Source organism: Branchiostoma belcheri, unplaced genomic scaffold, assembly GCF_001625305.1.
Source record: "Branchiostoma belcheri isolate BF01 breed outbred unplaced genomic scaffold, Haploidv18h27 scaffold48, whole genome shotgun sequence".
In the NCBI taxonomy this organism is placed as follows: domain Eukaryota; kingdom Metazoa; phylum Chordata; class Leptocardii; order Amphioxiformes; family Branchiostomatidae; genus Branchiostoma; species Branchiostoma belcheri.
Genome location: NW_017804109.1, coordinates 2,192,778 through 2,220,739, shown reverse-complemented (window position 1 = coordinate 2,220,739; position 27,962 = coordinate 2,192,778). Strand labels below are relative to the sequence as shown.

The window sequence follows — 27,962 nt, the reverse complement described above, 5'->3', positions numbered from 1 at the left end:
TACCGTACGTCCATACCTAATGAGTACCTATTATAAATCAGCTAATGTTTGTATAATTGTCTCTGTACCATATTCATGCAATCTGTAGGGTCCATTTGAAACAAGTGTGTATTACCTTAGTCCTGGCCGTCACGTCTGCCCCATGACGAATCAGAAGCTCACAAGTCCCGGTGTGGCCCCGGAAAGCAGCCAGATGCAAAGGTGTGCGCTGGTACTGTACAGGGGAGGAAGGTCAGGGTCAGTAGGGATGGGTTCAACACGGACAACAGTTATCACGTGGGTAACAAGCAGTATGACGTGAAGTTCCGTCGATCACTAACAGGTTCCCGGATGTCCAGCTACGATCCCGCCATAGCCTGACTGGTCGATCGATCAATTTTAATTTTAATCAGAGAAGAAAAACAAAAAGGAGGCATGTGTGGCGCCAACCTGAAGTTAAGTCACTTATATTACAGCACTAAAAAGAGACAAGTAAGGAAAGAAAGTATGAAGGAACAAACCTACGCAGAGGTCGAGTATTGACTGGATTGATGCTGATTAATTACAAGGAACGAAGGATAAATCAAGGTAACGATTGTAAAGTACAAGTGATCCACACTATATATAGTTACTACCACCTCACACATGTGTAACAGAAGTGTGATTCCTGTAAGGTGACTAACGAATAAAATGTAGTTGCGTTTCTGTTATGTGTGCAATAGAAATTTGTGGGCAAAACTTTCACTTTCAAACCTCACATGGAACCTACTTAGGATTTGTGTTTTATCTTCCTGACTTTTCTGACCCAGACTGAGTGGAGAAACTTGACCACGAGTCACCCTGTCAGGGTTCAGGTCAGGAGAAGTCAGGACTGAGTTATTTCTACTCACCCTGTTCCACGCCTCCAGGTCGGCACCGTGTTCGATCAGCAATGCCGCCACTTCAGTCTGCTCGTGCAGGCTGGCCACATGCAGGGATGTCTGGTCATCCTGGATAGAACAACAGTTGGGACGATAACCGGTTACAAAACGGCTGTATAGGCCGTGCGTTTATAGAGCATTATATCACTAAGAATGGAGACATGACAAGGGAACCACGAGTCACCCTGTCAGGGTTCAGGTCAGGAGAAGTCAGGACTGAGTTAGTTCTACTTACCCAGTCCCTCGCCTCCAGGTCGGCGCCGTGTTCGATCAGCAACGCCGCCACTTCAGTCTGCCCGAACCTGCTGGCCACATGCAGGGATGTCTGGTCAAGCTGGATAGAACAACAGTTGGGACGATAACTAGTTACAAAACGGTTGTATAGGCCGTGCGTTTACTAAAAATGACATATCCCGGGGACCTGACAGCTTTTCTTACCGAAAGAAATATATGCAGGATGATAATTATCTAGTGTTGTTAGTTCTGTCCACCGCTTTATCAGAGCAATTTGACACCTTTAGTTTGGTTATCAAAACGGTTTGCAACAGTTTCTGATCATCTAAGCAACGGGTGTTCATCATGTTCTGGTTTCTTTCAACATTTAAATAACGTAATAATACAGTGAACAGTGGTGCCGAACCCAAGCTATATGGAGATTCAGAGGTGAAAAAATGAAACAACAGTAAATAGGTTGGACTACGAGTCTGTAACCTTGCATGAACTAACAGGTTGCTTACCCTGTAGTCCCATTTTCTCTTGACCCTGAGGTCCACCCCAGCGTCCAGCCCCCTCCTCACAGTCTGCACGTCACCTTCCCGCACAGCCGTGTAGAACGTGTCCAGGTCCATCTCCTCACTACCTGCTGGGGGCGACATGGAATAAGTTAGGCTTTGAACAACGTATTTAACAAACAAAAAACGTATTTATCAAAGGTGCAAACATCAGAATTTTTAATAAGTTAATTTTTCTAATCTCTATGCAGATCATATGGTAGTAAGACAGTGTCCTTTGGCCAGAGGAGTGATCATTGGCCGTTACTCCTGTGGCTCATGAACACTGTCTTGCCAGCGAAAGGGATTTGCTTGGAGATTAGATTTTTCTTTTTCTGGTGCAAATTCTTAACACGGTTTTCAGGTTGATTGGTTCTGTGTACAATATTTATTGGCACGGCAATAGTACAGCGATTGTACTGGAGTTTTTGTTAGGTCTTCTGCACAGTGAATACAAGAGGAAGTAGTACAAAGTTGTAAGCATTTTATATGTATCTACGTACTTACTGTTTACGTTTAGTTTCGCATATCTATTTTCTATTTATCTATTTCATCTTAAAATAGCTGGGTAGCCCATTCAACTAGACTAAATCGCACCCCTAGCGGCCCACCCGAGTAACCGGCTCCCGTCCCTGGCGTCAAGAACTTAATTTTTGACGTGTATAACGTGTAGAAACTGCTTTGCAATAGGGCCCGGCATGCATTTACATAGGACAAGACATGGTTAATGTTACATTTAGTCAAGCAGCAAAAGATGGACAACAGTCAAATAGAACGTCCAAATAGAATATAAACATTCATATTTCAACACTTTTACCAGTTTTCACACCGTAAAGACGATTCCTAAAATATTAATTGATTCGATAGCATCAAATGTATTCGTTCATTTAGAGCTTTCCTGTTATCGTCCTATTTCACCGGGCAGGCAGTTTATCAGTCCTGCATAATCTCCAAGCAGATCCTAGGGTGGCAAAATACAGTATCAAATGGGCCAGAGAGGGTCCAATACGCCAGACAAGGAACTGCAGAAAGTCTCAAGCATCAATGCATCATAAACCAAATCACTCCAACACATTACAGTCTTTCTACGAGTACGTGCGAACTGCGAAGCCTTTGGGTGGCGTATTGGACCCTCTCTGGCCAATGGATACTGCCTTTTGCCACCCTAGGATCTGCTTGGAGATGAAGCCGTGCAGACATGTCAACACAGACTGGCGGGTAAACATGATCAGGCCGCACCTTTGGACCGGCTGCCTTATCAACAGCGCCATCTGTTGCGTGTTTGTTTATTCCATTATTTTTACCTAAAGGAACCCCCTGACTATCTACTTCAGCATTTCTTAACGTAACTAAATACCACAAAGGCAGAAAATGCCGCCATTATGAAGTAAAATCCACCTGTTTTTTTAGGAACATGGATGTAGTTTGTTCATTACACTCTTTTAATAACCTAGAGGAACCCCGTGAGGAACTACTTGACTTTTCTGTGGTCAACAACAAAGTCTCAACGTAACTAACCACCATAGTGAGGCGGATAGACGCCATACATCGATGAAAATAAATTTGACGAAAATATATATTACTTTTATAGAAATTCGGAGTGAAATGCAAGTTCTTCATTAAACAAATGTCAGCTATACATATGTATGTACCACAAGTTGTTATCAACGTTATAAAGTTGTTAGCAACATAATCTTTTATACTTCCTGGCCTTCTCTTAAGATTACATAAATTGCATGTGTGAAATTCATATCTCTTGGCAACAATCCAAAGATATTTATCTTTTATGAACATGGAGTGACATACTGTTACTGTAGTTTTCCTACCCAGCTTCAGATAAACATTTAGTAAACCACTTTAGCCACAAGTTTTGTAGTCAACGCTTATGTCGACCAAGACTGTTAACTTCATGCTGATGTTCAGCACCATACCTTCAGCCATTGTGGATGAGACAGCCGTTCTGGAGTCCCTGTTATGGCTGTTTATCCGCTAACCTGGACCAGAATGTAAGTAGAGCAAAAAAAAAGTCAGATATAACGTTACATGTGTTTGTACCACTTATACATGGGTTGTTATCAACATTAATGTCAACAAGAAATGTAAATGCAGATTCTCATAACGTTCAGCTCCATACCTGCAGTCTCAGTTGATCAGACAGCCGTTCTGGAGTCCCTGTTGTCCGGTTAATGCCCTGTTGTGGTTGTTTATCCGCTAACCCGGACCAGAAGACCGGACAGACCCGGAGCCCAACATGGCGACCGGCCAGGACATCACGAGACACAAACAGGTGCACCAGTTTGGGGACTTTGAACTTTTATCAGCAGACGTGTGTTTGTCGTCCCCTTGGTTAGTAAACTACGTCAGGGCGCGAATATCAAAACGCAAAGTAACGGCAGATCCGGTAGTTGGCAACTAAAAATAAGTTTCTGGCTCATTCTACAACGCAACGCCTAGACGGGAATATCAAAACGCTCAGAGTCCGTCTGGCGCAATTTTGCCGCGTAAAGTGACGGGACAACTAGTTGGCAACTAAAAATAAGTTTCTGGTTCTTTCTGCAACTTTACGCCAAGATGAAATGCTGCTCTTAATGGTACTTTTCCATACCTCTGACTCAACAGGCCTTCGTTATGAAGCAGGTGCGCCAGTTTGGGGACTTTGAACTTTTATCACCAGACGTGCGTTTGTCGTCTGCTTGGTTAGTAAACTACGTCAGGGAGTTTGGCGGGAATATCAAAACGCAATTGTGCCGCGCAAAGTGACGGGATAACTAGTTGACAACTAAAAATATGAACTTTTTGGTTCGTTCTGTAACTTTACACCAAGACGTAACGCTGCTCTTAATGGCACTTTTCAATTTCCTTGACTCAACATACCTTCCTTATGGAAATTATTGCCAATTGAACAAACTACAAAACATTTTAATCACTTCTCTTGTGCAATAAAAAGAACTGCTAACCGTACTGCAGCTGATTTGCAAAATAAAGAAAATGTCGCTATATTTGACCAATTTGTAGATCCGGAAAATGCCAAGGGAAAATCTACACGTACTTCTAGTATTTTGTCTCGTCCAGTTAAGGCGTTTGATTGTTTCGCTGCAGTTCTGGTAATTCTTTAACTGCCATTGAATTTATTTGGCGCAAGTGTTTCATCGCAAAATATTGTCAAACATGTGTTTATCAAAATCAAACTAACAAGGATGTCATTCAGGCAAGGTCTCTACAGAGTCCAGTAGACAATGGATCGTCAACTTGCGCCTTCAGTTGATTCTGTATGGTGTCATACATTGTCTAACAGTAAACACTAATGAATATACATGGCACTCATGTAATAAAATGATAGCCTTTATTCAAGACGGTCCAGTGCAAAAGTGCACAGTGTCTCCTAATTTTGAACATTCGCAATATTGCACCTTAAAATTTACTGCTTCCAATATTGCACCTTAAAATTCATTGCTGACATCTGAAAATTTTAGATACATTTTGAGGAATAGAAAAATAGTTGACCCTTCGATTCCACACGAACGCGAGATTCCACCCCTTTATTGCACATGGAACAGTCCGATGCTGTAAAATTCATGCCCAGATTCCTACAGCATGGATGTCCCTTCAATACAATTTACCTGGGCCAGGAATTTTACATGATAATTCCATCTTCCAAATTACGAGTATGTACAGTCAATATTCGCTCAGTTACTCAATCAATATGATATTGGAATCATATCCAGTTGCTTGAGTAACTGCTTTTTGGCGTACCTTATTACCTGGATGTCTAACCTTCATCGACACAGTCAATCTGAATACTATTTATAATCTTATATTCTACATTGCACTCTGCAACAAATGGCCATCGGAAGTAATGCTAACTACGAACATTATTCGCATGATGTCATTTCACTGTGTCATTCCTGTATTTCTGTAAAGATAATTTTGCATCCAATCAGCCCCAAAATGCCAGGAGGTTGATTCCGTCCTTTGTGACCATCAAATTTACCTGGCAGCAAAGCAGCAGATTGCAGAAGACTTGTATACAATGTAAGCAATAATGTCATACATGATAAGCATTTTGTGTTGGTAACACGTCCCACTCTTCTATGGAAATATACCTGACTCAAATTATGTAAAGCTTGATTAGCTTACTATATTGCTATCTACCTATTTACTGCAGTGTATCCATGTCACAATAAGAAAGTAATTATGTCAGTTCTGCTGTCACAAGCTAGCTAGTGAAAGTAGTCAGTTAGGTAGTGTCCTGATATTAATATACATGAAAAGGATTTGGAAAACACCATATGTGACACAAAATGCAACTGTCAATCACAAGCAAGTATAGGAGGTTCCGGTCTTTAAGGCTAAGTTCACTGCATCATTTTCGCCACCTGTTCGAAGCTTCCATGACGACCTTGACCACTTGACGCGTAGTTCCCACGGCGTCCCAGCTGGTCTTCCTGTCCTGTAGCTCATCTGTGCGCTGTGCGCGCATCTGCTGCACTGGGGTCACTCAGGACCGATTGGAGCACCTGATGCGTGTCTTCCTCCTCCGCCTCCTCTAGTCCTGTGTGTACGCCAGCCAGTAGGTCCTCTCCTGCTGGCCCAGCAGTGACGGTGTCTGCGGCAGCTCGTTCTTCACGTGTTTGGACACGTAGTCGTTAAGGATGTGGAGACTCACCGCTCCTGTGTCCATGGTCTGCCCCCGGAAGGATAGGCAGTCTCGGCAGTTAGCTGCTCCACAGCTGTTGCCGCCCTGCAGGCCGCTGATGATGTACTTAGTGAACACGCTGCACTTGTCCTTCTTCCCGGACTTTTCCTTTTGCCTGCTGGACGCCCAAAGCATGGAACCTTTCGGAAGTTCGTCGTTGTCATAACCAGATGGTGGTGTTTCTGGACTAGTACTAGTGTCGTCGTCTTCTGGATAGTCTTCCTTTTCTTCTTCCTCCTCTTCGTCTCCATTGTTAGAGCTTCTGTCCTGCGGCCCCCCTTTCATGGTGTACACCTGCACGGATGAGGAGTGGCACGCATCCAAGATGAAGAGTGACTTAGTCGCCCCGCTTCTCTTTAAGATGCCTCTTAGTTTCCTGGACCACACTGTTGTGTGACGGAATTTGAGGCCCCGTTCAGATCCGTGGCCGCTGTGGTAGTAGATGAAGAACGTCTCCTGGCCTTTTGGAACCTGCTGAATCTTCGCCGCTACTTCTGTAACTGCGGCTTCAACATCCGTGATCCTTACATTGAGCAGCAACTTGACATTCTCCTCCCTAAGAAAAAAAGGTTGTTGACATAAACTTTACGAGGACTACTATCTGATGCCAATTCAATGAGCTTCAAGCAATTAAAAAAAACAAAGAACACGATTACCCTGTACGTTCAAGGGCTGAAATGTATGAGAAATATTTCTCTAACCATACTTACTCTGTATGGCCCAGACTTAATTCCCGTTGAATGTAAAAAAAGGAGAGCAAAGCGACGTCATAACATAATAAGTTATAACATCACCAATAAGGTCCAAGAAAGCTTCCCTTTGAGACGCTATCTTGTAAAGGCTTGAACTCACCTCACACCACAGATGTTCGGATCCGTGAGGACCTCTGTGATGCCCCTGGCATCCTCCTTAAACCCCTTCTGGCCGACAGCGATAACAAACGTGTTGTAGCCTGCAGCATAATGGAATGGATCATAATAATCATCAATAGGAACAAATTAAGCCGTCAAATTGTATCGATGTATTTGTCCAAAAATAGTCAACAAAGCTAAACCGACTCAAATACCAAGACCAATTAAACTTTTAAATGATTTATTGTTTGCCATAAGCTGACATGTCCGGTAGAACGCACAGATTTGGTGCATGTGTGGACCAGGTGTACATCGTGTATGTTGTGCATGTTATTTACTTAAATCGGGGATATTTTACATGGGTGGGCAGAATGCAGAATTAATTTGGGCATATCTTCATGCCCTGGCATCACATAAATGCTGTCTCGGCGCTATGGATTCCGGTCTAGATAGAACATGCTACTGCGTATAGAGATGTGCATAACTTTTCCGTGCAACTGTTTATAAGTGCCTTACCTAGGCCTGTTGTGTCATTGTGGTGATTGGGGCAGTGAAAGGCCTCGGTTTGAGTCTTTTTCATGCAGGCAGCACACAGCAAATAGTCACACCCACAGGACAGGGGGATGGGACCTGTATGGGGAAAACTGAATTACGGTAAGCCTGGCAGGACGGGATTGTTGACTGTTATTGCTGTAACTATAACTTTGGTGCAAATATGATGCAAGCAGGATGTAGGTTACTCATTGCTTTCAGATCCGTGGAATGATTTGAGGTTAGTACGTTACAATTTTTGTAAGCTAAGTGTGGATCCCAATAAAGTCAAAGTCACACCGTGTGATCAAAAACAACATTCTAAAGAAATTTCAAAATTACATGGCTGGAAGTTAAAAAGTCTACCTAATTTTTTTTTGTAAGATACTCACATGACTTTGCCGAACAGAGTGTGCACTGGTTGTGAAATACTCCCACGCACAGAAGGTCACCGACCTGTTCCGTGAACCCGAGGGAGGGATGGACGATTGTACCGCCCTCTGCTGCTGCCTTGCTGATCTCCTCCTTGCCATAGGAGTAGAATTCCTCCCTGTGTTCCTTCAGTGCACGAGCGCTGAGCACCTTCTCTTCTGTGCCTGTTCCTGGGCTGCACTCATCCAGCACATCAGCGATGATGTTCTCCAGCTGCTGCAGCATCTTGCCGCACTGCACCTTGTCACCCTGCGCACTCCGGACACAGATGTTGACTGCACGGCCGTCCGGAGAGAGCTTGATCAGACCTTCCACATTCCTGTCCACACACTTGGCGCCATCTCTCCACAGCAGCGGGCGATTCTCCTGCTCCCTCATCAGGCGGGTCTGCACTCGGGGGAAGAACCCGGAGGAGAACATGTCAGTGGAGGCGGCGCACTGGACTTGCTTCCCAAAGTAGACCACCTTTGGCTCTTGGGTTAGTTGCCAAACCTGGACAGGCATGGTTTGTGTCAGCAGCCCTGGGAAGATGAAGGTCTGTCCGTCATAGGAGTGGCAGAGCTGGAACTCTTGCAGCAGGGTGATGAGGAGATCCACGTCAGCAACGTCTTGGAATACACGCCGGATCTCCTCCCTGGTGATGTAGTCTCCACTTGTTCTCTCCAGGCGGGGAATGGGGAAGTTTACTGGAGCCATCATTGGACCGAAGATGTCTGTGCCGAGCCAGTTGGGCTTCAGGACAATGATGGGATCAGAAGTACTCGGGCAGGTGAAGATGATCTTTAAAACAAAAGATTATTCATTTATTCATCAAGTAAATTCCGTTAGTTGTAGGCTAGTAGGTCAACGCAAATTAAAACACAGATTCATAGTGTAACGATTTAATTGAAGACTTGTATTTTATGATGTGCACAAAAACTACAGGATCTGCTTTTTATTTTTTTTTTATATTCAGAAGTTTTTCCTACCTCCCCCAGATGGTCCAGAAATCGTGTAGACTTCTGCAGGAAGTCCTCATCCACATGTGGGTCGATCTCTTTGACCGCGTCCACGTAGCCTGGCCACCTCAGTACAGGACACTTCGGGCTGCACTTCGTCTGGCACCAGCTGGCCAGCCGTTGGGTGATTTCTGAACACAGTCTGGGCATCTGGCGTTGGTGCTGTACAAGTTGTAAGTGAAAATCCATAACTGATCAATGATTGCTGTCAATGCATTGTCCCGTATCACCTGCCAAACTCTTACTATACAACCGGCTACACTTTTGTTACACACACGTACCTCTAACATGGTCATCTTAATCTTAGCCAGCAGCTTCTTGAGTCGGTCCATCTCAGGTGTTCGCGTCTTCTTGCAGTTCATCAGGAAGACTTCGTCTGAGATGCGGAGGAGATTTTGGAACTCCGCTTTCATCAACTGCAGGAGATGAGCAGCTTGGCGTTGTCCTGAAGGTTATGAGAAAAGCGAAACATTCATGAGGCTTTTTGTTAACTTCACGCTGATCATGGTATGCTGATATGTATATGTCTACAAATTCCATTATGCTAAATTCTGTACAGATCTGTGCATTTAGAACACTACATACATAGCACTGCATAATGTATTAGTAAAGTATACACATTGCTTCGTTCATTTATAACATGAAGTTGGATATGTAGTCTTGACTACCGTACTTACCACTCGTGGTCGACACTTTGTCAGCATGACTGGCCACTAAGATGACGTCGCGCTGCCGGTTTGGGTTGCAGGACTTGATAAAACTCAGCCACCGGTGGACCTGGAGCCGAACATACAACAAATTTACATGGTTGCCTAGACCTGCTCTGGACAAATGATATGAGAACATTTCGAAAACATCCCATTTAACTGGCCTTGAAGTTTAACATTAATTGCATATCATATCGTACAATTAACAATTGTGTATATATGGAATACAACACGGGGTATTCCGTATCGCCCGAGGTATCGGCCCGGCCCTCCAGCGATCCGACTCGCGGGAGGGCCGGGACCGAGGGTGATGCGGAATACACCGAGTTGTATTTTATTTATGTCATACACACCCATGCAAGAAAACGCCCCTTTCAATGCAAGATGAGCCAAAAGTTGGTGCCCCTAAACTCCAAAATGCAACAACATCAATTCCAATGTCCGGATTCTGTGTTCGGATTTTCGAAAGCGGCACACGCGGTGAGGACAAAACGTGTTCGAATCGTTTTATGGAAGCCATGGAAGCCCGGGCCGTACAGTAGAGTACGGCCCGGTCCGGAACCTGTTATCGATTTTATCGCGGCCTGATATAATGTGATGTAAATATAGAATACAACACGGGGTATTCCGTATCGCCCGAGGTATCGGCCCGACCGCGGGTCGGATCGCCCGACTGCCGCAGGCCGGAGGGCGATCCGACTCGCGGGATTGCCGGGACCGAGGGCGATGCCGAATACACCGTGTTGTACTTTATTTATGTCATACCCACCCAAGAAAACACGCCTTTCAATGCAAGATGAGCCAAAAGTTGGTGCCACTGAACCCTAAACTGCAACAACATCAATTCCAACGTCCGGATTCTGTATTCGAATTTTCGAAAGGGGCACACGCGGTTAGGGAGAAACGTGTTCGAATCGTTCTATGGAAGCCAGGGAAGCGTTCGATAACGGGTTCCGGACCGGGCCGTACCGTAAAGTACAGCCCGGTCCGGAACCTGTTATCGAACGTTATCGCGGCCCGGGTATGATATAAGGTCATTTATGCAGACTTTTAAAAAGATTCCATAGTTTAATACTAAGTGCTGTTTACGTTTTGTTCTTTGGTGTCGTCCATGATGTTGTACAGCACAATGGAGATGGTGTTCTCTGCATCCATGAACATGCTGTGGGTTACCGCGTACTCCGACTGCCCAGCAAAATCCCACAGGCTGACCTCCCCCACCCCTGGAATATGGAACGTCCCAACATCCACCCCTGGGGTGGGGTCGTGAAGCTCCTCGGCTGGCGACGTGTAAGTCCAACCTTGGAGATGTGCAGACACCCAGCCCTGTTGGGCAGCATTATATTTTAATTATTAAATTTTAACATCAAGATAATAAAATTTGTCCTATTAGCCTGAGAAATCTAGTATCTATTTGATGTATTTTTCTCTTGAAACGGGTTTGGTAGGGTTTATGGAAGAAGCGAAGTTCCTACTTACCCTTTGAAGACTTTCTGCAAGTGTGGACTTTCCCGCTTTCCCCATCCCAAACAAGGACACCTTACACCTGTCGGTCTTCACTCCGCCAGACTTCTGCAGCAACTCGTGGTACGAGCTCTCTTGCACCAATTCCTTTTCCCGATTCTGGTGGTAGGCAAAACAAAGACAGAGTGATTCCATAAAATCGCTCATAAAATCTTGATTAACAAGATTTAGCAATAATACCGAAATATTGTCAATATAGTCCCAGTTTATTCATGCTTATTGTTTGCTAGCACCAGCATTTACATTCTTATTAAATCAACTTAGAGGAGTAAAGTCCACTCCTCTGGTCATAGATCCATAGGAAATCCAGTTACTGTATTGTTCTGTAGCCTGCTACTTTAGAAGGCGTCTGTCCAAACTGTACAGGGAAACAACAGAAAAGCGTTTACCCTCCATGTGCAACCTAGCAATGTCTAACCTAGCAAGTATAGATTGTTCCTCCAGTCATAGATCCATGAGAATATTGTTCACCTTCAGGACACGCCGAGTCCACCAGCTGTCTGTCCAATCAGAAGGTGTCCATCCGGCCTGTACAGGGAGACATCAGAAATGTGTTTCATTAAATATTTCATTAAATATTTCAATCCTGTACTATACTATACTATACTATACTATACTATACTATACTATACTATACTATACCTGTACTGTACTGTACTATACTATTCAAACCTGTAAAAACCGGTTGAACATGACAAGGCCCATAAGGTCATTGATATGTAATTATATCATTCCTTAGTGACGCTGAAGAAGAGTGGTGGATGTCACTCGAAACGTATGGATATCATTTCCGTAATTTATCCAGTAGTAGAGTTTGAATTTCATATGAGTTAAAAATTGTTTTAATATGTTTACCTGGATGTCTAACCTTCATCAACACATGCACAATAGAGTGTAATATGATATACAGTACATAACATGTACATTTGTCTAACCTCTTCAAGTGAAGCTTGTACTTACCGTTTCTTTTACTACATACAAAGAACATATTATTATCAACGCCACATCCATGTAATCTGTAGGGTTCATTCATGGGTAAGAAGTTTAAAGCCCCTGAAACTTGAAACTCCTTCTTTTATTTATTTATATGGTTTATATTCCGTGGATTCACCGAACCTAATCAGGTATACTGCAATATTGTACTGATTTTATGCATCACATATAGGCTAGTGGTTGTGTTGTTACCTTATGTTTATTTATGTGGTACTTAATGAACATTGTATTATTGTCGCTATCTCTGTTCCATATTCATGTAATCTGTAGGGTCCATTTGAAACAAGTGTGTATTACCTCATCCCTGGCCGTCACGTCTGCCCCATGACGAATCAGAAGCTCACAAGTCCCAGTGTGGCCCTGGCGAGCAGCCTCATGCAAAGGTGTGCGCTTCCATTGTACAGGGGGGAATGTCAGGGTCAGTAGGGATGGGTTCAACACGGACAGCAGTTATCACGTGGGTAAGCTACAGTATGGGCTACATGTAAATTTGTGTGTTAAAGAGGTTATAACCTGCTTGGTTGTGTGCACCAACAAAAGTTCCTGAAACTCCTGTAATGGATCTCTCGTACCTGATCTGATCAGGTTGTTACATGCTAAAGAAAATTGCCAGTACATGTGTAGGTCTATACCCTCCCCTGATAAGTAACGGTTAAGCCCGAAATGGAATATCGAGGTCAGGAAGGCATTCCAGAGGAGCATAGGGGGGATTCTGAGAAGGGAGCCCTGGAGTAAGGGTGTGGAAAATAAAGGCTGTGGAACCTTGACTTTGGTGTGTGTCCAACTGTTCTTGGAGATTTAAGAGGAACTTGTAACATTGGCGTTGTCGGCAGGACGGTTGGTCAGGAAACGCCAGAGGAGGTTGTAACCAGCAGAAATCAGTGGACTTTGTGCTGATCGTGCAAAGTTGGAAGCTGAGGTTGGAGACCAGACGTCCACAGGACCCGGACAGAATCAGTGCACGTGGGAGCCTGAGGAGAAGATTGTATCACCAGCAGAAATCAGTGGACCTTGTGGTGATCGTGCAAGGTTGGAGGCTGAGGCTGGAGATCAAACGTCTACAGAATCAGAGCACGTGGGAGCCAGAGAAGAAGGCTGTGACCAGCGGAGACCAGCGGACTTTGTGTGGATACAACGGCAAAGATACAACGCGGATTGGTGCTTCACGGGGCGGTCAGTGGAAGCGGTGGAAGCAAGAGGAGAGTCCAGGAGGGAATTCCAGGAGAAGACGGGACGCTGTGGAGCCCAGCAGTGTTGTATGGACGCTTTCCGGAGATTGACGACTCGAGGAGGAGTGCGCAGCGGGACTGTCTTAAAGGATTCATGTACTGAACTGTAGGAACTATCATATGATTGAGGACAGTGGCAGAGAGAGAGCAGACTGAAGCAGCTGGTAACAGTTGGTGTATTTTCGTTGTTCTGTTGACCTGTTGCGAGTTTCTAGAACTTAGTAGAAGTCTGTATCTCCTAGAAGTGTATTTTCTAGAAGTCTTGTGTAGTTTTGTGAGGTTACTCTGCTTAGGAATGTGCTTTTGATGGATGTGGTCAGGAGTTGTTGACAAATAGCTACCGCTAGGGCTAGTCCAGTATTGCACTCTAGAGTAGGGTTTCACCGATCACATCTGGTCCCACTTTTACCAGAGACAGAGACTTTTATCAGGGACAGTGCATTGATTGCAGGGACCGTTCATTGACTGTGGCTAGGGGGTGGTGTACCTGTGTCAGCCATGGATAAGCTAATCGAACAAGGCAAGGAGATGGGCTTGGAGGGGGAAAACCTCCTGAAGTTTGTGATGGCCCAGCAGGCTATAGAAAGAGATGAACGGGCCAAGGAAAGAAAGGCTCAGAGGGAGAATGAGGCTAAGGAGAAAGAGGCTCAAAGAAGACATGAGCTGGAGATAGAAGAGCTGAAGGTACGGCAGGCGGAAATCGAGTACCATAAAGCCAAGAAAGAAGGTACAGGAGACGTCAAGGCTAAGACGCCGAGACTACCCAGCTTCATGGAAGGCGAAGAAATAGATGGGTACCTCTTGAGGTTTGAGAGGTTTGCCCGTGCCAACCACTGGGCGGAAGACACGTGGGCGTCTCTACTGAGTGACCTACTCACGGGGAGGGCACTGGATGTGTACAGCAGGCTATCTGATGACGATGCCCAGGATTACGATAAGGTGAAGGAAGCCATTCTTAAGAGGTATGAACTTACCGAAGACGGTTTCAAGAAAAAGTTCCGGTCTGAAGTTCCCCAGGAGGGGGAAGGGCCGGACCAGTACATTGTACGCCTCAGCAGTTACCTGAACAGGTGGATCGAGCTGTCTAGCACCCCCAAGACGTACGAGGGAATCTGTGACCTGATCGTTCAGGAACAATTCCTTGATCTGTGCCCCTTAGATCTGTCGATTCACCTACGAGAGAGGAAACCAAAGTCCTTGGAGGAGTTGGGGAGGATGAGCGACCAGTATCTGACGGCTCACGAGACGAGCCTGGCTGAAGGTGTCCGTCCACGCAACTCGTCAAGATCTGAGGGCGAGCCTGGCCGGAAGAGCGGTCAAGGTGGCTCCGGGGAGCCTGGGGGAGGCTTCCGTAAGACCTGTTACCACTGTCGTGAAACAGGGCACGTGAAAGCTGATTGCCCTAGTTTGGGGAAAGGGTTCTCCAAGAAGAATGTGGTGGCACAGAGTATGTTCGCGCAGGGAGCAGACAAGCCCTGGGACGCGGATGGAAACTTGGCGGAAGACAGCAAGTACAGCTGCACTGGAGCTGTGAACGGCCAGCAAGTACAGGTGTACAGGGACACTGGGAGCTCCAGGACCTTTGTCAACAAGAACTTGGTGCCGAGGAAGGCATACACTGAAGATGCCATTAAAGTCAGACTGGCCAATGGGGCTGTTGACAGCGTGCCTACAGCCAGAGTTGAGCTGGAAGTAGATGGTAACGCGAGAGAGGTAGAAGTAGGGGTGATGAACACACCCTACCCGGTGTTGCTAGGCAACGACTACGGGGCGGCCTGCGTCGGAAGTAGGGCAGGTCCGGTAACAACTCGGGAGATCAAGAGTGAGTTGGGGGAGGACAAGAGGCACCTTGGGCGTGGTGAGAAGATGGAGTCAGCGGTGCCACGATATCACATTCCAGCGAGACGCCAGCAAGGTGGCCAAGTCGCGTATCCTCCGAAGGCAAAGGTGAGGAGCGAGAGTATCATAAAACAGAGGATACAGAAGCTCATGGAGGAGGATCCGGTTTACCGGAGGGGTCGGCTGCGTTGGTTGCGGAGGCAGCACCAACTAAAGAAGGCGGCAGGAAAACGCACCAAGCAGGAGTATGGTGTGAAATAAGTTTCAGAGCATGCCATGGCTGACCAGGTGAAGTACCGGAGTAGAAGTGTATTGTAACAGAGTAGTGTTTTAAGGTAGCTGATTCCCCTGTTAGTAGTATTAGTAGTAGTGAGCATGTTGTCAGATGACGAAACAATGTTTCACATGTTTATCATCCTGGGGGAGGTGTTACATGCTAGAGAAAATTGCAAGCCAGTGGGTCTATACCCTCCCCTGATAAGTAACGGTTAAGCCCGAAATGGAATATCGAGGTCAGGAAGGGGTAGTCAGTCTCAGGGTTCCAGAGAGGTGGGACGTGAAAATAAAGCCTGGCAACTTGCAACCTGAGTCTCCGCTTCTTCAATCGGAAAAGAACAGGCGCATTCCATATTCCGTCACTTAACATGACAACATACAAGCATCCCTCCCGAGCAGTCAACGTACCACCTCGTCTTACATCTGAGAAAACCGACGAGGGATGTGATCTTAAATAAATTTTTAGAGATGTGGTGTGCATCTGTATACATGGCCGGTATATGCGCCATTCGGCTATCTCACACTATTGTCTTGTGGCACCCAAACCATGTGCACACATCCCAGCTCAAGGAAATTTCATGATTTTTTCTCTCATAAGAACAGAATAGAAGTGTGTATACATGCAGTTAATACATTATCATCAAAGTCACAGCCATGTAATCTGCAGGGTCCATTTGAAACAAGCGTGTTTTACCTTATCCCTGGCCGTCACGTCTGCCCCATGACGAATCAGAAGCTCACAAGTCCCGGGGTGGCCCACGCGAGCAGCCCAATGCAAAGGTGTGTTCTGGTCCTGTACAGGGGGGAAGGTCAGGGTCAGTAGGGATGGGTTCAACACGGAAAACAGGTATCACGTGGATAAGCTACAGTATGGGCTACATGTTAAAGTTGTGTTAAAGAGGTTATAACCTGCTTGGTTGTGTACACCAACAAAAGTTCCTGAAACTCCTGTAATGGATCTCTCATATCATACCTGATCTGATCAGGTGTACTGATTGTTGTATTGACTTTATGCCACATTTATGCCTGTTTTCTGTATTATCTCCTTAGATACATGTATGTCTATTTATACCGTACGTCCGTACCTAATGAGTACCTATTATAAATCAGCTAATGTTTGTATAATTGTCTCTGTACCATATTCATGTAATCTGTAGGGTCCATTTAAAACAGGTGTGTATTACCCAACCCCTGGCCGTCACGTCTGCCCCATGACGGATCAGAACCTCACAAGTCCCGGTGCGGCCCCGGCCAGCAGCCTCATGCAAAGGTGTGAACTGGAGCTGTACAGGGAGGAAGGTCAGGGTCAGTAGGGATGGGTTCAACACGGACAACAGGTATCACGTGGGTAAGCTACAGTATGGGCTACATGTAAAGTTGTGTTAAGGAGGTTATAACCTGCTTGGTTGTGTACACCAACAAAAGTTCGTGAAACTCCTGTTATGGATCTCTCATACCTGATCTGATCAGGTATACTGTATGTCGTATTGACTTTATGCCACATTTATGCCTGTTTTCTTTATTATCTCCTTAGATATGTCTATTTATACCGTACGTCCGTACCTAATGAGTGCCTATTATAAATCAGCTAATGTTTGTATAATTGTCTCTGTACCATATTCATGCAATCTGTACGGTTCATATAAAACAAGTGTGTATTACCCAATTCCTGGCCGTCACGTCTGCCCCATGACGGATCAGAACCTCACAAGTCCCGGTGTGGCCCCGGCCAGCAGCCTCATGCAAAGGTGTGTACAGGAACTGTACAGGGGAGCAGGTCAGGGTCATTAGGGATGGGTTCAACACGGACAACAGGTATCACGTCGGTAAGCTACAGTATGGGCTGCATGTTAAGTTAAGTTCTGTATATCAACAAAAGTTCCTGAACCCCCTGCTATGGATCCGTCATACCTGATCAGTTACACTGTATATTATATTGATCGTTATGCCACATTCATGCCTGTTTCCTGTATTATCAAATTGATCTTTGTCTATTTATGTTGTACCTAATGAGTACCTAATCAGCTATAAAATATCTGTATTATTGTCTGTATCTCTGTTCCATATACACGTAATCTGTAGGGTCCAGTTGAAACAAGTGTGTATTACCCCACTGCTGGCCGTCACGTCTGCCCCATGACGAATCAGAAGCTCACAAGTCCCGGTGTCGCCCCCGCGAGCAGCCTCATGCAAAGGTGTGTACTGGTCCTGTACAGGGAGGAAGGTCAGGGTCAGTAGGGATGGGTTCAACACGGACAACAGGTATGACATGGGCAGGAAGCATTTAAGTTGGGGTTGGGTACATCAACAATAGGTTCTTAAAAGTCCTGGTATGGACCCACCATACCTAAAAAACCTAATACATACTAATTAGGTACGCTGCTTATTGTATCGATATTATGCCACATGTATTATTAATAAAACTTGAAACTTACTGTAGGCTAGTTTTGTACTACCTTATATTTGTTTATTCATACTGTGCCTAGTCAGTATGTTTATACCATTTCCTATATCTCTGTTTCAAATCCATGTAATCTGTAGGTCCAGTTGAAACAAGTGTGTATTACCTTATTCCTGGCCGTCACGTCTGCCCCATGACGAATCAGAAGCTCACAAATCCCGGTGCGGCCCCGGACAGCAGCCTCATGCAAAGGTGTGCGCTGGTCCTGTACAGGGAGGAAGGTCAGGGTCAGTAGGGATGGGTTCAACACGGACAACAGTTATCACGTGGGTAACAAGCAGTATGACGTGAAGTTCCGTCGATCACTAACAGGTTCCCGGATGTCCAGCTACGATCCCGCCATAGCCTGACTGGTCGATCGATCAATTTTAATTTTAATCAAAGAAGAAAAACAAAAAGAAGGCATGTGTGGCGCCAACCTGAAGTTAAGTCACTTATATTACAACACTAAAAAGAAAGTAAGGAAAGTAAGGAAAAAAGTATGAAGGAACAAACCTACGCAGAGGTCGAGTATTGACTGGATTGATGCTGATTAATTACAAGGAACGAAGGATAAATCAAGGTAACGAGTGTAAAGTGCAAGTGATCCACACTATATATAGTTACTACCACCTCACACATGTGTAACAGCATGTATATCAGAAGTGTGATTTCTGTAAGGTGACGAATAAACGAATGTAACGAATAAACGAATTTCTGTAACGAATAAAATGTAGTTGCGTTTCTGTTATGTGTGCAATAGAAAGTTGTGGGCAAAAGTTTCACTTTCAAACCTCACATGGAACCTACTTAGGATTTGTGTTTTATCTTCCTGACTTTTCTGACCCAGACTGAGTGGAGAAACTTGACACGGGAACCACGAGTCACCCTGTCAGGGTTCAGGTCCGAGGAGAAGTCAGGACTGAGTTATTTCTACTTACCCGGTCCCTCGCCTCCAGGTCGGCACCGTGTTCGATCAGCAATGCCGCCACTTCAGTCTGCCCGTGCCAGCTGGCCACATGCAGGGATGTCCGGTTAGGCTGGATAGAACAACAGTTGGGACGATAACTGGTTACAAAACGGCTGTGTAGGCCGTGCGTTTACTCAAAGTGACATATCCCGACAGTTTTTTTACCGGCAAGAAATATATACAAGTGTTGTTAGTTCTGCCCACTGCTTTATCAGAGCAATTTAACACCTTTAGTTTTATTGTAAAAACGGTTTGCAACAGTTTACGATCATTTAAACAGTAGGTGTTCATCGTGTTTTGCTTTTTTCAACATTTAAATGATACAGTACACAGCGGTGCCGCAAAGCTATTTAAGCCATTTGCCTATAAGCAAAATGGCTTATATCAACGGCGCCACTTAAAAAGAAATTGATAAATCTAACGAAATATGTAGCAGGAAAGTTAATGTCTGATAAAGATCCAGAGTTGGACAAACAAACAATAGTAATAAGGCTGGACTACGAGTCTGTAACCTTGCATGAACTAACAGTTTGCTTACAAAGCCCAGCCATCTCCTCTTGACCCTGAGGTCCACCCCAGCGTCCAGCCCCCTCCTCACAGTCTGCACGTCACCTTCCCGCACAGCCGTGTAGAACGTGTCCAGGTCCATCTCCTCACTACCTGCTGGGGTGACATGGAACAAACTAGGCTATGAACAACGTATTTAATCATTTTCATTAGTTTTCTTTTCTGGTGCAAATTCCTGACATTTTTTTCAGTTGTATTGGTTCTATATACAATGTTTATTGACACAACAATAGTACAAGAGCTTTTCTGATGTCTTTCACACAACGAATACAAGAAGAACTAGTACAAAGTTGTACGTGTTTACTGTTTAAATTTAGTTTCTGGTATCTAAACATTCATATTCAAGTACTTTCACCAGTTTTCACACTGTAAAGATGATTCCCTAAAACATTATTTGATTCGATAGGATAAAATGTATTCGTTCTTTTGGAGCGAACAGACGAAAGGCTTTCGGGTTGTAATTTATCAGGCCGGCGGCCAGTCGTGCGTAGTCTCCAAGCAGATAAAGACAGTATCAAATTGGCAAGAGGATAATGGCGAATTGATACTGTCTGGTCAATTTGTTACTGCTTTTGCTACCGTGCAGACATGTCAACGCAGACTGGCGGGTAAATATAAGAAAAGATTTGATTTCATAGGATTAAATATATTAGTTCTTTCAGAGCGAACAGAAGAAAGGCCTTGGGGTTATCGTCCTATTTCATAGGGCGGATTTGCAATTCATCAGGCAGGCGACCGGTCGTTCTTAATCCCCAAGCAGATCCTAGGGTGGCAAAAGACAGTATCAAATTGGCCAGAGGGGGTCCAATACGCCACACAAGGATCTGCAGAAAGTCACAAGCATCAATGCATCATAAACCAAACACATTACAGTCGTTCTACAAGTACGTGCGAACTGCGAAGCCCTTGGATGGCGTATTGGACCCTCTCTGGCCAATGGATACTGCCTTTTGCCACCCTAGGATCTGCTTGGAGATGAAGCCGTGCAGACAAGTCAACACAGACTGGCGGGTAAACATGATCAGGCCGCACCTTTGGACCGGCTGCCTTATCAACAGCGCCATTTGTTGCGTGTTTGTTTATTACGTATACACACGTTCTACCTGAAAGAACCCCGTGACTTACTAATTTATTTTTCTGTGGTCAACAACAAAATCTGAACGTGACAAAACACCATAGATGCAGAAAACGCCAGACTTCTTACCTTAATGAAGTATCATCCAAACTTCTCCGTTTTTAGGAACATGGAGAGGCAGGCATGTAGTTTTGCGACCCAACGTTAGAATTTTATCTTGCAATAGCAAGCTACAATACGTCTAATCAAAGAATCTGCGTCAACATGCTTTGATTATAATTTTACTACTTATACAAACTAACATTGAAGGTACTGAATATAAGCACCTCTAGCTCTAGTGATCGATGATCCACATGACAGTCCATTCTGTAATCAGATATCTTAATGGTTTATTACAATGCTGTGTAATGGGTTTGTGGGGGATGCACTATACTATATCGTTTATTATATGACTTAAAATAACTTTCTCAATATTGTTTTGCTTCTTTGTATGTGACATTCTTTTAAAACTTGAGTGCAACGCGTACGCTAGACTGTCCGAATGTTAAGTATAGCAAAAAAGGCAGGTATACATGTGTTTGTACCACTTATACATGGGTTGTTATAAACATTAATATCACTAAGAAATGTAAACGCAGATTTTTATAACGTTCAGCACCATACCTGCAGTCTCAGTTGATCAGACGGCCGTTCTGGAGTCCCTGTTGTCCGGTTTATGTCCTGTTGAGGTTGTTTATCAGCTAACCCGGACCAGGAGACCGGACAGACCCGGAGCCCAACATGGCGGCCGCCGCCGCGTCACGAGACACAAACAGGTGCGCCGGTTTGGGGACTTTGAACTTTTATCACCAGACGTGTGTTTGTCGTCCGCTTGGTGGTTAGTAAACTACGTCAGGGAGTTTGGCGGGAATTTCAAAACGCTCAGAGTCCGTCTGGGGCAAGGGAGATCAGGTACTAGCCTGCCTACCTGCCTATATGCAAAGGCCAAGTACTGGTCCCTTGCTCCCCTCCGTCAGGTACTTCCAGCCAGCTGTATCAAGGGCAATGGTCTCTACTTCACTTAGGGTAAGAGTACTAGTTAAAAACTAAAAAATAAGTTTCTGGTTCTTTCTGCAACTTTACGCCAAGATGAAACGCTGCTCTTAATGGTATTTTTCCACACCTCTGACTCAACAGGTCTTCGTTATGCAACAGGTGCGCCAGTTTGGGGACTTTGAACTTTTATCACCAGACGTGTGTTTGTCGTCCCCTTGGTTAGTAAACTACGTCAGGCAGTTTGGCGCGAATATCAAAACGTTTAGAGAGTCCGTCTGGGGCAAAGGAACGGTAGATCAGGCGGTTGGCAACTAAAAATAAGTTTCTGGCTCATTCTACAACGCCACGCCTAGACGGGAATATCAAAACGCTCAGAGTCCGTCTGGCGCAATTTTGCCGCGCAAAGTGACGGGACAACTAGTTGACAACTAAAAATAAGTTTCTGGTTCTTTCTGCAACTTTACGCCAAGATGAAACGCTGCTCTTAATGGTACTTTTCCATACCTCTGACTCAACAGGTCTTCGTTATGAAGCAGGTGCGCCGGTTTGGGGACTTTGAACCTTTATCACCAGACGTGCGTTTGTCGTCTGCTTGGTTACTTAACTACGTCAGGGAGTTTGGCGCGAATATCAAAACGCTCAGAACCCGTCTGGGGCAAAGTAACGGAAGATCAGGTGCTAGCCTGCCTACCTACCTGCCTATATGCACAGGCCAAGTACTAGTTTCTTGCTCCCCTCCGTCAGGTACTTTCAGCCAGCTGTATCAAGGGCAATAGTCTCTGCTTCTCTTAGGGTAAGAGTACTAATTAAAAAATAAGTTTCTGGTTCTTTCTGCAACTTTACGCCAAGATGAAACGCTGCTCTTAATGGTACTTTTCCATACCTCTGACTTAACAGGTCTTCGTTAAGAAACAGGTGCGCCAGTTTGGGGACTTTGAACTTTTATCACCAGACGTGTGTTTGTCGTCTGCTTGGTTAGTAAACTACGTCAGGGAGTTTGGCGCGAATTTCAAAACGCTCAGTCCGTCTGGCTGGCTCATTCTGAAACTTTACGCCAAGACGTAACGCTGCTCTTAACGGCACTTTTCCATACCTTTGACTCAACATACCTTCCTTATGGAAATTATTGCCAATTGAACAAACTACAAGACATTGTAATCACTTCTCTTGTGCAATAAAAAAAACTGCTAACCGTACTGCAGCTGATTTGCAAAACAAAGAAAATGTCGCTATATTTGACCAATTTGTACATCCGGAAAATGCCAGGGGAAAATCTATACGTACTTCTAGTACTTTGTCTCGTCCAGTTAAGGCGTTTAATTGTTTCGCTGCAGTTCTGGTAATTCTTTAATTGCCATTGAATTTATTTGGCGCAAGTGTTTCATCGCAAAATATCTTCAAACATGTGTTTATCAAAATCAAACTAACAAGGATGTCATTCAGGCAAGGTCTCTACAGAGTCCAGTAGACAATGGATCATCAACTTGTGCCTTCAGTTGATTCTGTATGGTGTCATACCTTGTCTAACAGTAAGCACTAATGAATATACATGGCACTCATGTAATAAAATGATAGCCTTTATTGAAAATGGTCCAGTGCAAAAGTGCACAGTGTCTCCTAATTTTGAACATTCGCAATATTGCACCTTAAAATTTACTGCTTCCAATATTGCACCTTAAAATTCATTGCTGACATCTGAAAATTTTAGATACATTTTGAGGAATAGAAAAATAGTTGGCCCTTCGATTCCACCCCTTTACTGCACATGGAACAGTCCGATGCTGTGAAATGCATACCCAGATTCCTACAGCATGGATGTTCCTTCAACCTTTACAATTTACTTGGGCCAGGAATTTTACATGATAATTCCATCTTCCAAATTACGAATATGTACAGTCAATATGCGCCAAAAGGCAGTTACTCAATCAATATGATTTTGGAATCATATCCAGTTGCTTGAGTAACTGCTTTGTGGCGTATCTTATTACCTGGATGTCTAACCTTCATCGACACAGTCAATATGAATACTATTTACATAATCTTATATTCTACATTGCACTCTGCAACAAATGGCCATCGGAAGTAATGTTAACTACGAACATTATTCGCATGATGTCATTTCACTGTGTCATTCCTGTATTTCTGTAAAGATGATTTTACATCCAATCAGCCCCCAAATGCCAGGAGGTTGATTCCGTCCTTTGTGACCATCAAATTTACCTGGCAGCAAAGCAGCAGATTGCAGAAGACTTCTATACAATGTAAGCAATAATGCCATAGACTATAAGCATTTTGTGTTGGTAACACGTCCCACTGTTCTATGGGAATATACCTGAATCAAATCATGTAAAGCTTGTGAGCAAGTTAAGCTTACTGTATTGCTATCTACCTATTTACAGCAGTGTATCCATGCCACAGTAAGAAAGTAATTATGCCCATTCTGCTGACTGTACTGCTGTCACAAAGCTAGCTAGTGAAACAAAACTTGCAGAAAGTAGTCAGTTAAGTAGTGTCCTGATATCCAGAAATTATCAAGGATCTGAAAAACAAACATCACGTGCACATGTCGGTATGTCAACTGTCAATTACAAGCTGTCAAGCAAGTATAGGAGGTTCCAGTCTTTAAGGCCAAGTTCGGTGCATCATTTCCGCCACCTCTTCAAAGCTTCCAGGACGACCTTGACCACTTGACGCGTAGTTCCCACGGCGTCCCAGCTGGGTTTTCCCTGTTCTGTAGCTCATCGGTCCGCTGTGCGCGCATCTGCTGCACTGGGGTCACCCAGGACCGATTGGAGAACCTGATGCGTGTCTTCTTCCTCCGCCTCCTCTAGTCCTGTGTGTACGCTAGCCAGTAGGTCCTCTCCTGCTGGCCAAGAAGTGACGGTGTCTGCTGGTCGTTCTTCACGTGGTCGAACACGTAGTCGCGGAGGAGGTTGAGACTCACCGCCCCTGTGTCCGTGGCCTGCCGTCGGAAGGACAGGCAGTAGTCGCAGTTCGCTGCTCCACAGCTGTTGCCGCCCTGCAGGCCGCTGATGATGTACTTGGTGAACACGCTGTACTTGTCCTGCGCTTTCTTGAAGGACTTTTCTGTTGTTCTGCTGGACGCCCAAAGCATGGAACCTTCTGGAAGCTTGATATCAAACACAGGTTGTGGCGGTTCTGGGCTACTCTTGTTGTCTGATGCCTGTTCTTGCTCTCCTGCTTCCTTCTCTGTTCCTTCACTGATCACGGTGCTGCCGCCCTGTGGTCCCTCCTTGGTGATGTACACCGGGTTGGATGAGGAGTAGCACGCGTCCAAGATGAAGAGTGACTTAGTCGCCCCGCTTTCCTTAAAGATGTCTCGCAGTTTGGTTGACCACTCTCCTACGTCTCGGAATTGGAGGCCCTGTTCAAATCCGTGGCCGCTGTGGTAGTAGATGAAGAACGTCTCCTGGCCTTTTGGAACCTGCCGAATCTTCTGTGCTACTTCTGTAACTGCGGCTTCAACATCCGTAATGTTTACATTCAACAGCAACTTGACATTCTCCTTCCTGAGAAACAAAAGTGTTGCTTTTACCCTGAAGGCTAATGATAGTTCTAACTGAAGAGGTGTGCAGAATTAAAAATTTTAAACCATTCAATGTCTAACAAGACAGGCATCTTGAAGTGATTAGCATTTGATGGTGTTTCCTGGTATCAAGCATTATCATCTTGAGATGATTATTTTGTACTTTACAAGAAGTAAACAGTTAATAAGCAAATAATAGACTATGTATGAACTCAGATCCATTGGCTTACCTGTTGCTCCACCAAAGCAGCCAAGGCTAACAGACATGAAGGGCAAATACTTAAGTCCTGTACATGTAAGCATGTGAAATATACGCAACAACACTGTCGTAAGATAGCAAGTTTCAGCTTTACAAACAACGAGGTGTTTAGAAAGATGTTCTTCAGCGAAATGGTCATTTCAAAATCCAGTATTGCATGTACAATGTACCTCACGCCACAGATGTTCGGATCGGTGAGGACCTCTGTGAAGCCCCTGGCATCCTCCTCAAACCCCTTCTGGCCGACAGCGATAACAAACGTGTTGTACCCTGCGGTAAAGTAAAGGATCGTTTAAAAACAGAGACTGAAGCAAAAAAGGGGGGTCACATTGAATTTGTAAGCTGGCATTTCATTTAGAAAAAGATATGTTGTCTTCCTGTACTTCCAATGCCACTGCACTGGATCATAATCATCAAGATGACCCCGTCACGTCTGCCCCATTAAAAAACTAGTCAGTCAAGAAAGACGCACTGACTTAAATACCAAGACTTATTAAACATTTCATTAATTTTCGTCATTGGTTAGTATGTGAACAACAACAGGCACAAGTTGATTGGGTGGAACGCACAGATTTGGGACATGTATGGACTAGGTGAATACGGAAATGTATGCTGTTATCTTCAAGAGAGGATATTTTAAAAGGGTATGCATATTTAACTTAGTCATATGATCATTCCTTAGCATCCCATACTGCTGCCTTTGTAATATAGTGAAGTTTGTGACATTTTAGTGTAAATATGATACGTGCCGTACCCAGGCCTGTTGTTTCCATGCGGTGCTTGGGGCAGTGGAACGCCTCAGTTTGACTCTTCATGCAGGCAGCACACAGCAGGAAGTCACACCCACAGGACAGGGGGATGGGACCTACATTAGGAAAACAGAATTACGGTAATTATAACTTTCGTGCAAATATGATTAAAAATAGGCTGTATGTTACATTTAAGTCATTGTTATCCGATCCGTGGAATTATTTTTAGTACCTTCTATCTGATCTAAAACAACACCCAAAAGGCTAGAAGTTCAAAAGTCCACCTAAATCTTTTGTGAGATACTCACATGACTTGGCCGAGCAGAGTGTGCACTGGTTGTGAAACACTCCCACGCACTGCAGGTCACTGACCTGTTCCGTGAACCCGAGGGAGGGATGGACGATTGTACCGCCCTCTGCTGCTGCCTTGCTTATTTCCTCCTTGCCATAGGAGTAGAATTCATCCATGTGATCCTTCAGTGCACGAGCGCTGAGCACCTTCTCTTCTGTGCCTGTTCCTGGGCTGCACTCATCCAGCACATCAGCGATGATGTTCTCCAGCTGCTGCAGCATCTTGGCGCACTGCACCTTGTCACCCTGCACACTCCGGACACAGATGTTGACTGCACGGCCGTCCGGAGAGAGTTTGATCAGACCTTCCACATTCCTATCCACACACTTGGCGCCATCTCTCCACAGCAGCGGGCGAATCTCCTGCTCCCACATCAGGCGGGTCTGCACTCGGGGGAAGAACCCGGAGGAGAACATGTCGGTTGAGTCGGCGCACTGGACTTGCTTCCCAAAGTAGACCGCCTTTGGCTCTTGGGTTAGTTGCCAAACCTGTCCAGGCATGGTTTGCGTCAGCAGCCCTGGGAAGATGAAGGTCTGTCCGTCATAGGAGTGGCAGAGCTGGAACTCTTGCAGCAGGGTGATGAGGAGATCCACGTCAGCAACGTCTTGGAAGACGCGCTGGATCTCCTCCCTGGTGACAAAGTCTTCGCTCTCCGGGCGACTTCTCCTGAGGTGGATGGGGAAGTTCTCTGGTGCCATGGTCGGGCCGAAGACGTCTGTGCAGAGCCAGTTGGGCTTCAGGACAATGATGGGATCAGAAGAACTCGGACAGGTGAAGATGATCTTTAAAACAAAAGTTCAATCATTCTAAATGAAAGCAATTCTAAAGGCAGTAGGTCAGTGCAAACTGGACAACCAAATTATACAAAAGGCTATGATTTAATTTAAGCATTGGAGTGGAAGTATGTTGTGCACAGATTTGTGTTAAGTTATAAAACTACAGGAACTGCTTTTTTGTTTGTATAGTCGAAAGCTTCTCACAAGGTGGGATTTATCTGCAGGTTATTCAGTACAACAGCTAGGGTAGCCCAACTAAGTCGTAGACAGGGTCAACCCTGAGAGAAAATAGAATAGTTATATAGTACATACAAATACAATAAGGCACACTGGCCAAAAACAAGTAGGGATAGCCTACCTCCCCCAGATGGTCCAGAAATCGTGTAGACTTTCGCAGGAAGTCCTCATCCACATGTGGGTCGATCTCTTTGACTGCGTCCACGTAGC

At 44.8% G+C, this 27,962-nt stretch overlaps 1 protein-coding gene across 1 annotated transcript in view; it reads right to left on the bottom strand.

The window, feature by feature from the left end:
* LOC109479344 overlaps positions 1 to 27,962 on the bottom strand; it is a 100,520-nt gene that overhangs the window by 21,951 nt on the left and 50,607 nt on the right. Inside the window, exons 14-16 of the mRNA XM_019781295.1 lie at positions 19,127 to 19,225; positions 1,135 to 1,233; positions 870 to 968 (exon numbers count right to left, since the gene is read on the bottom strand). Coding sequence (XP_019636854.1) covers positions 870 to 968; positions 1,135 to 1,233; positions 19,127 to 19,225 — 297 coding nt within the window. The remainder of the gene's footprint in view (positions 1 to 869; positions 969 to 1,134; positions 1,234 to 19,126; positions 19,226 to 27,962) is intronic.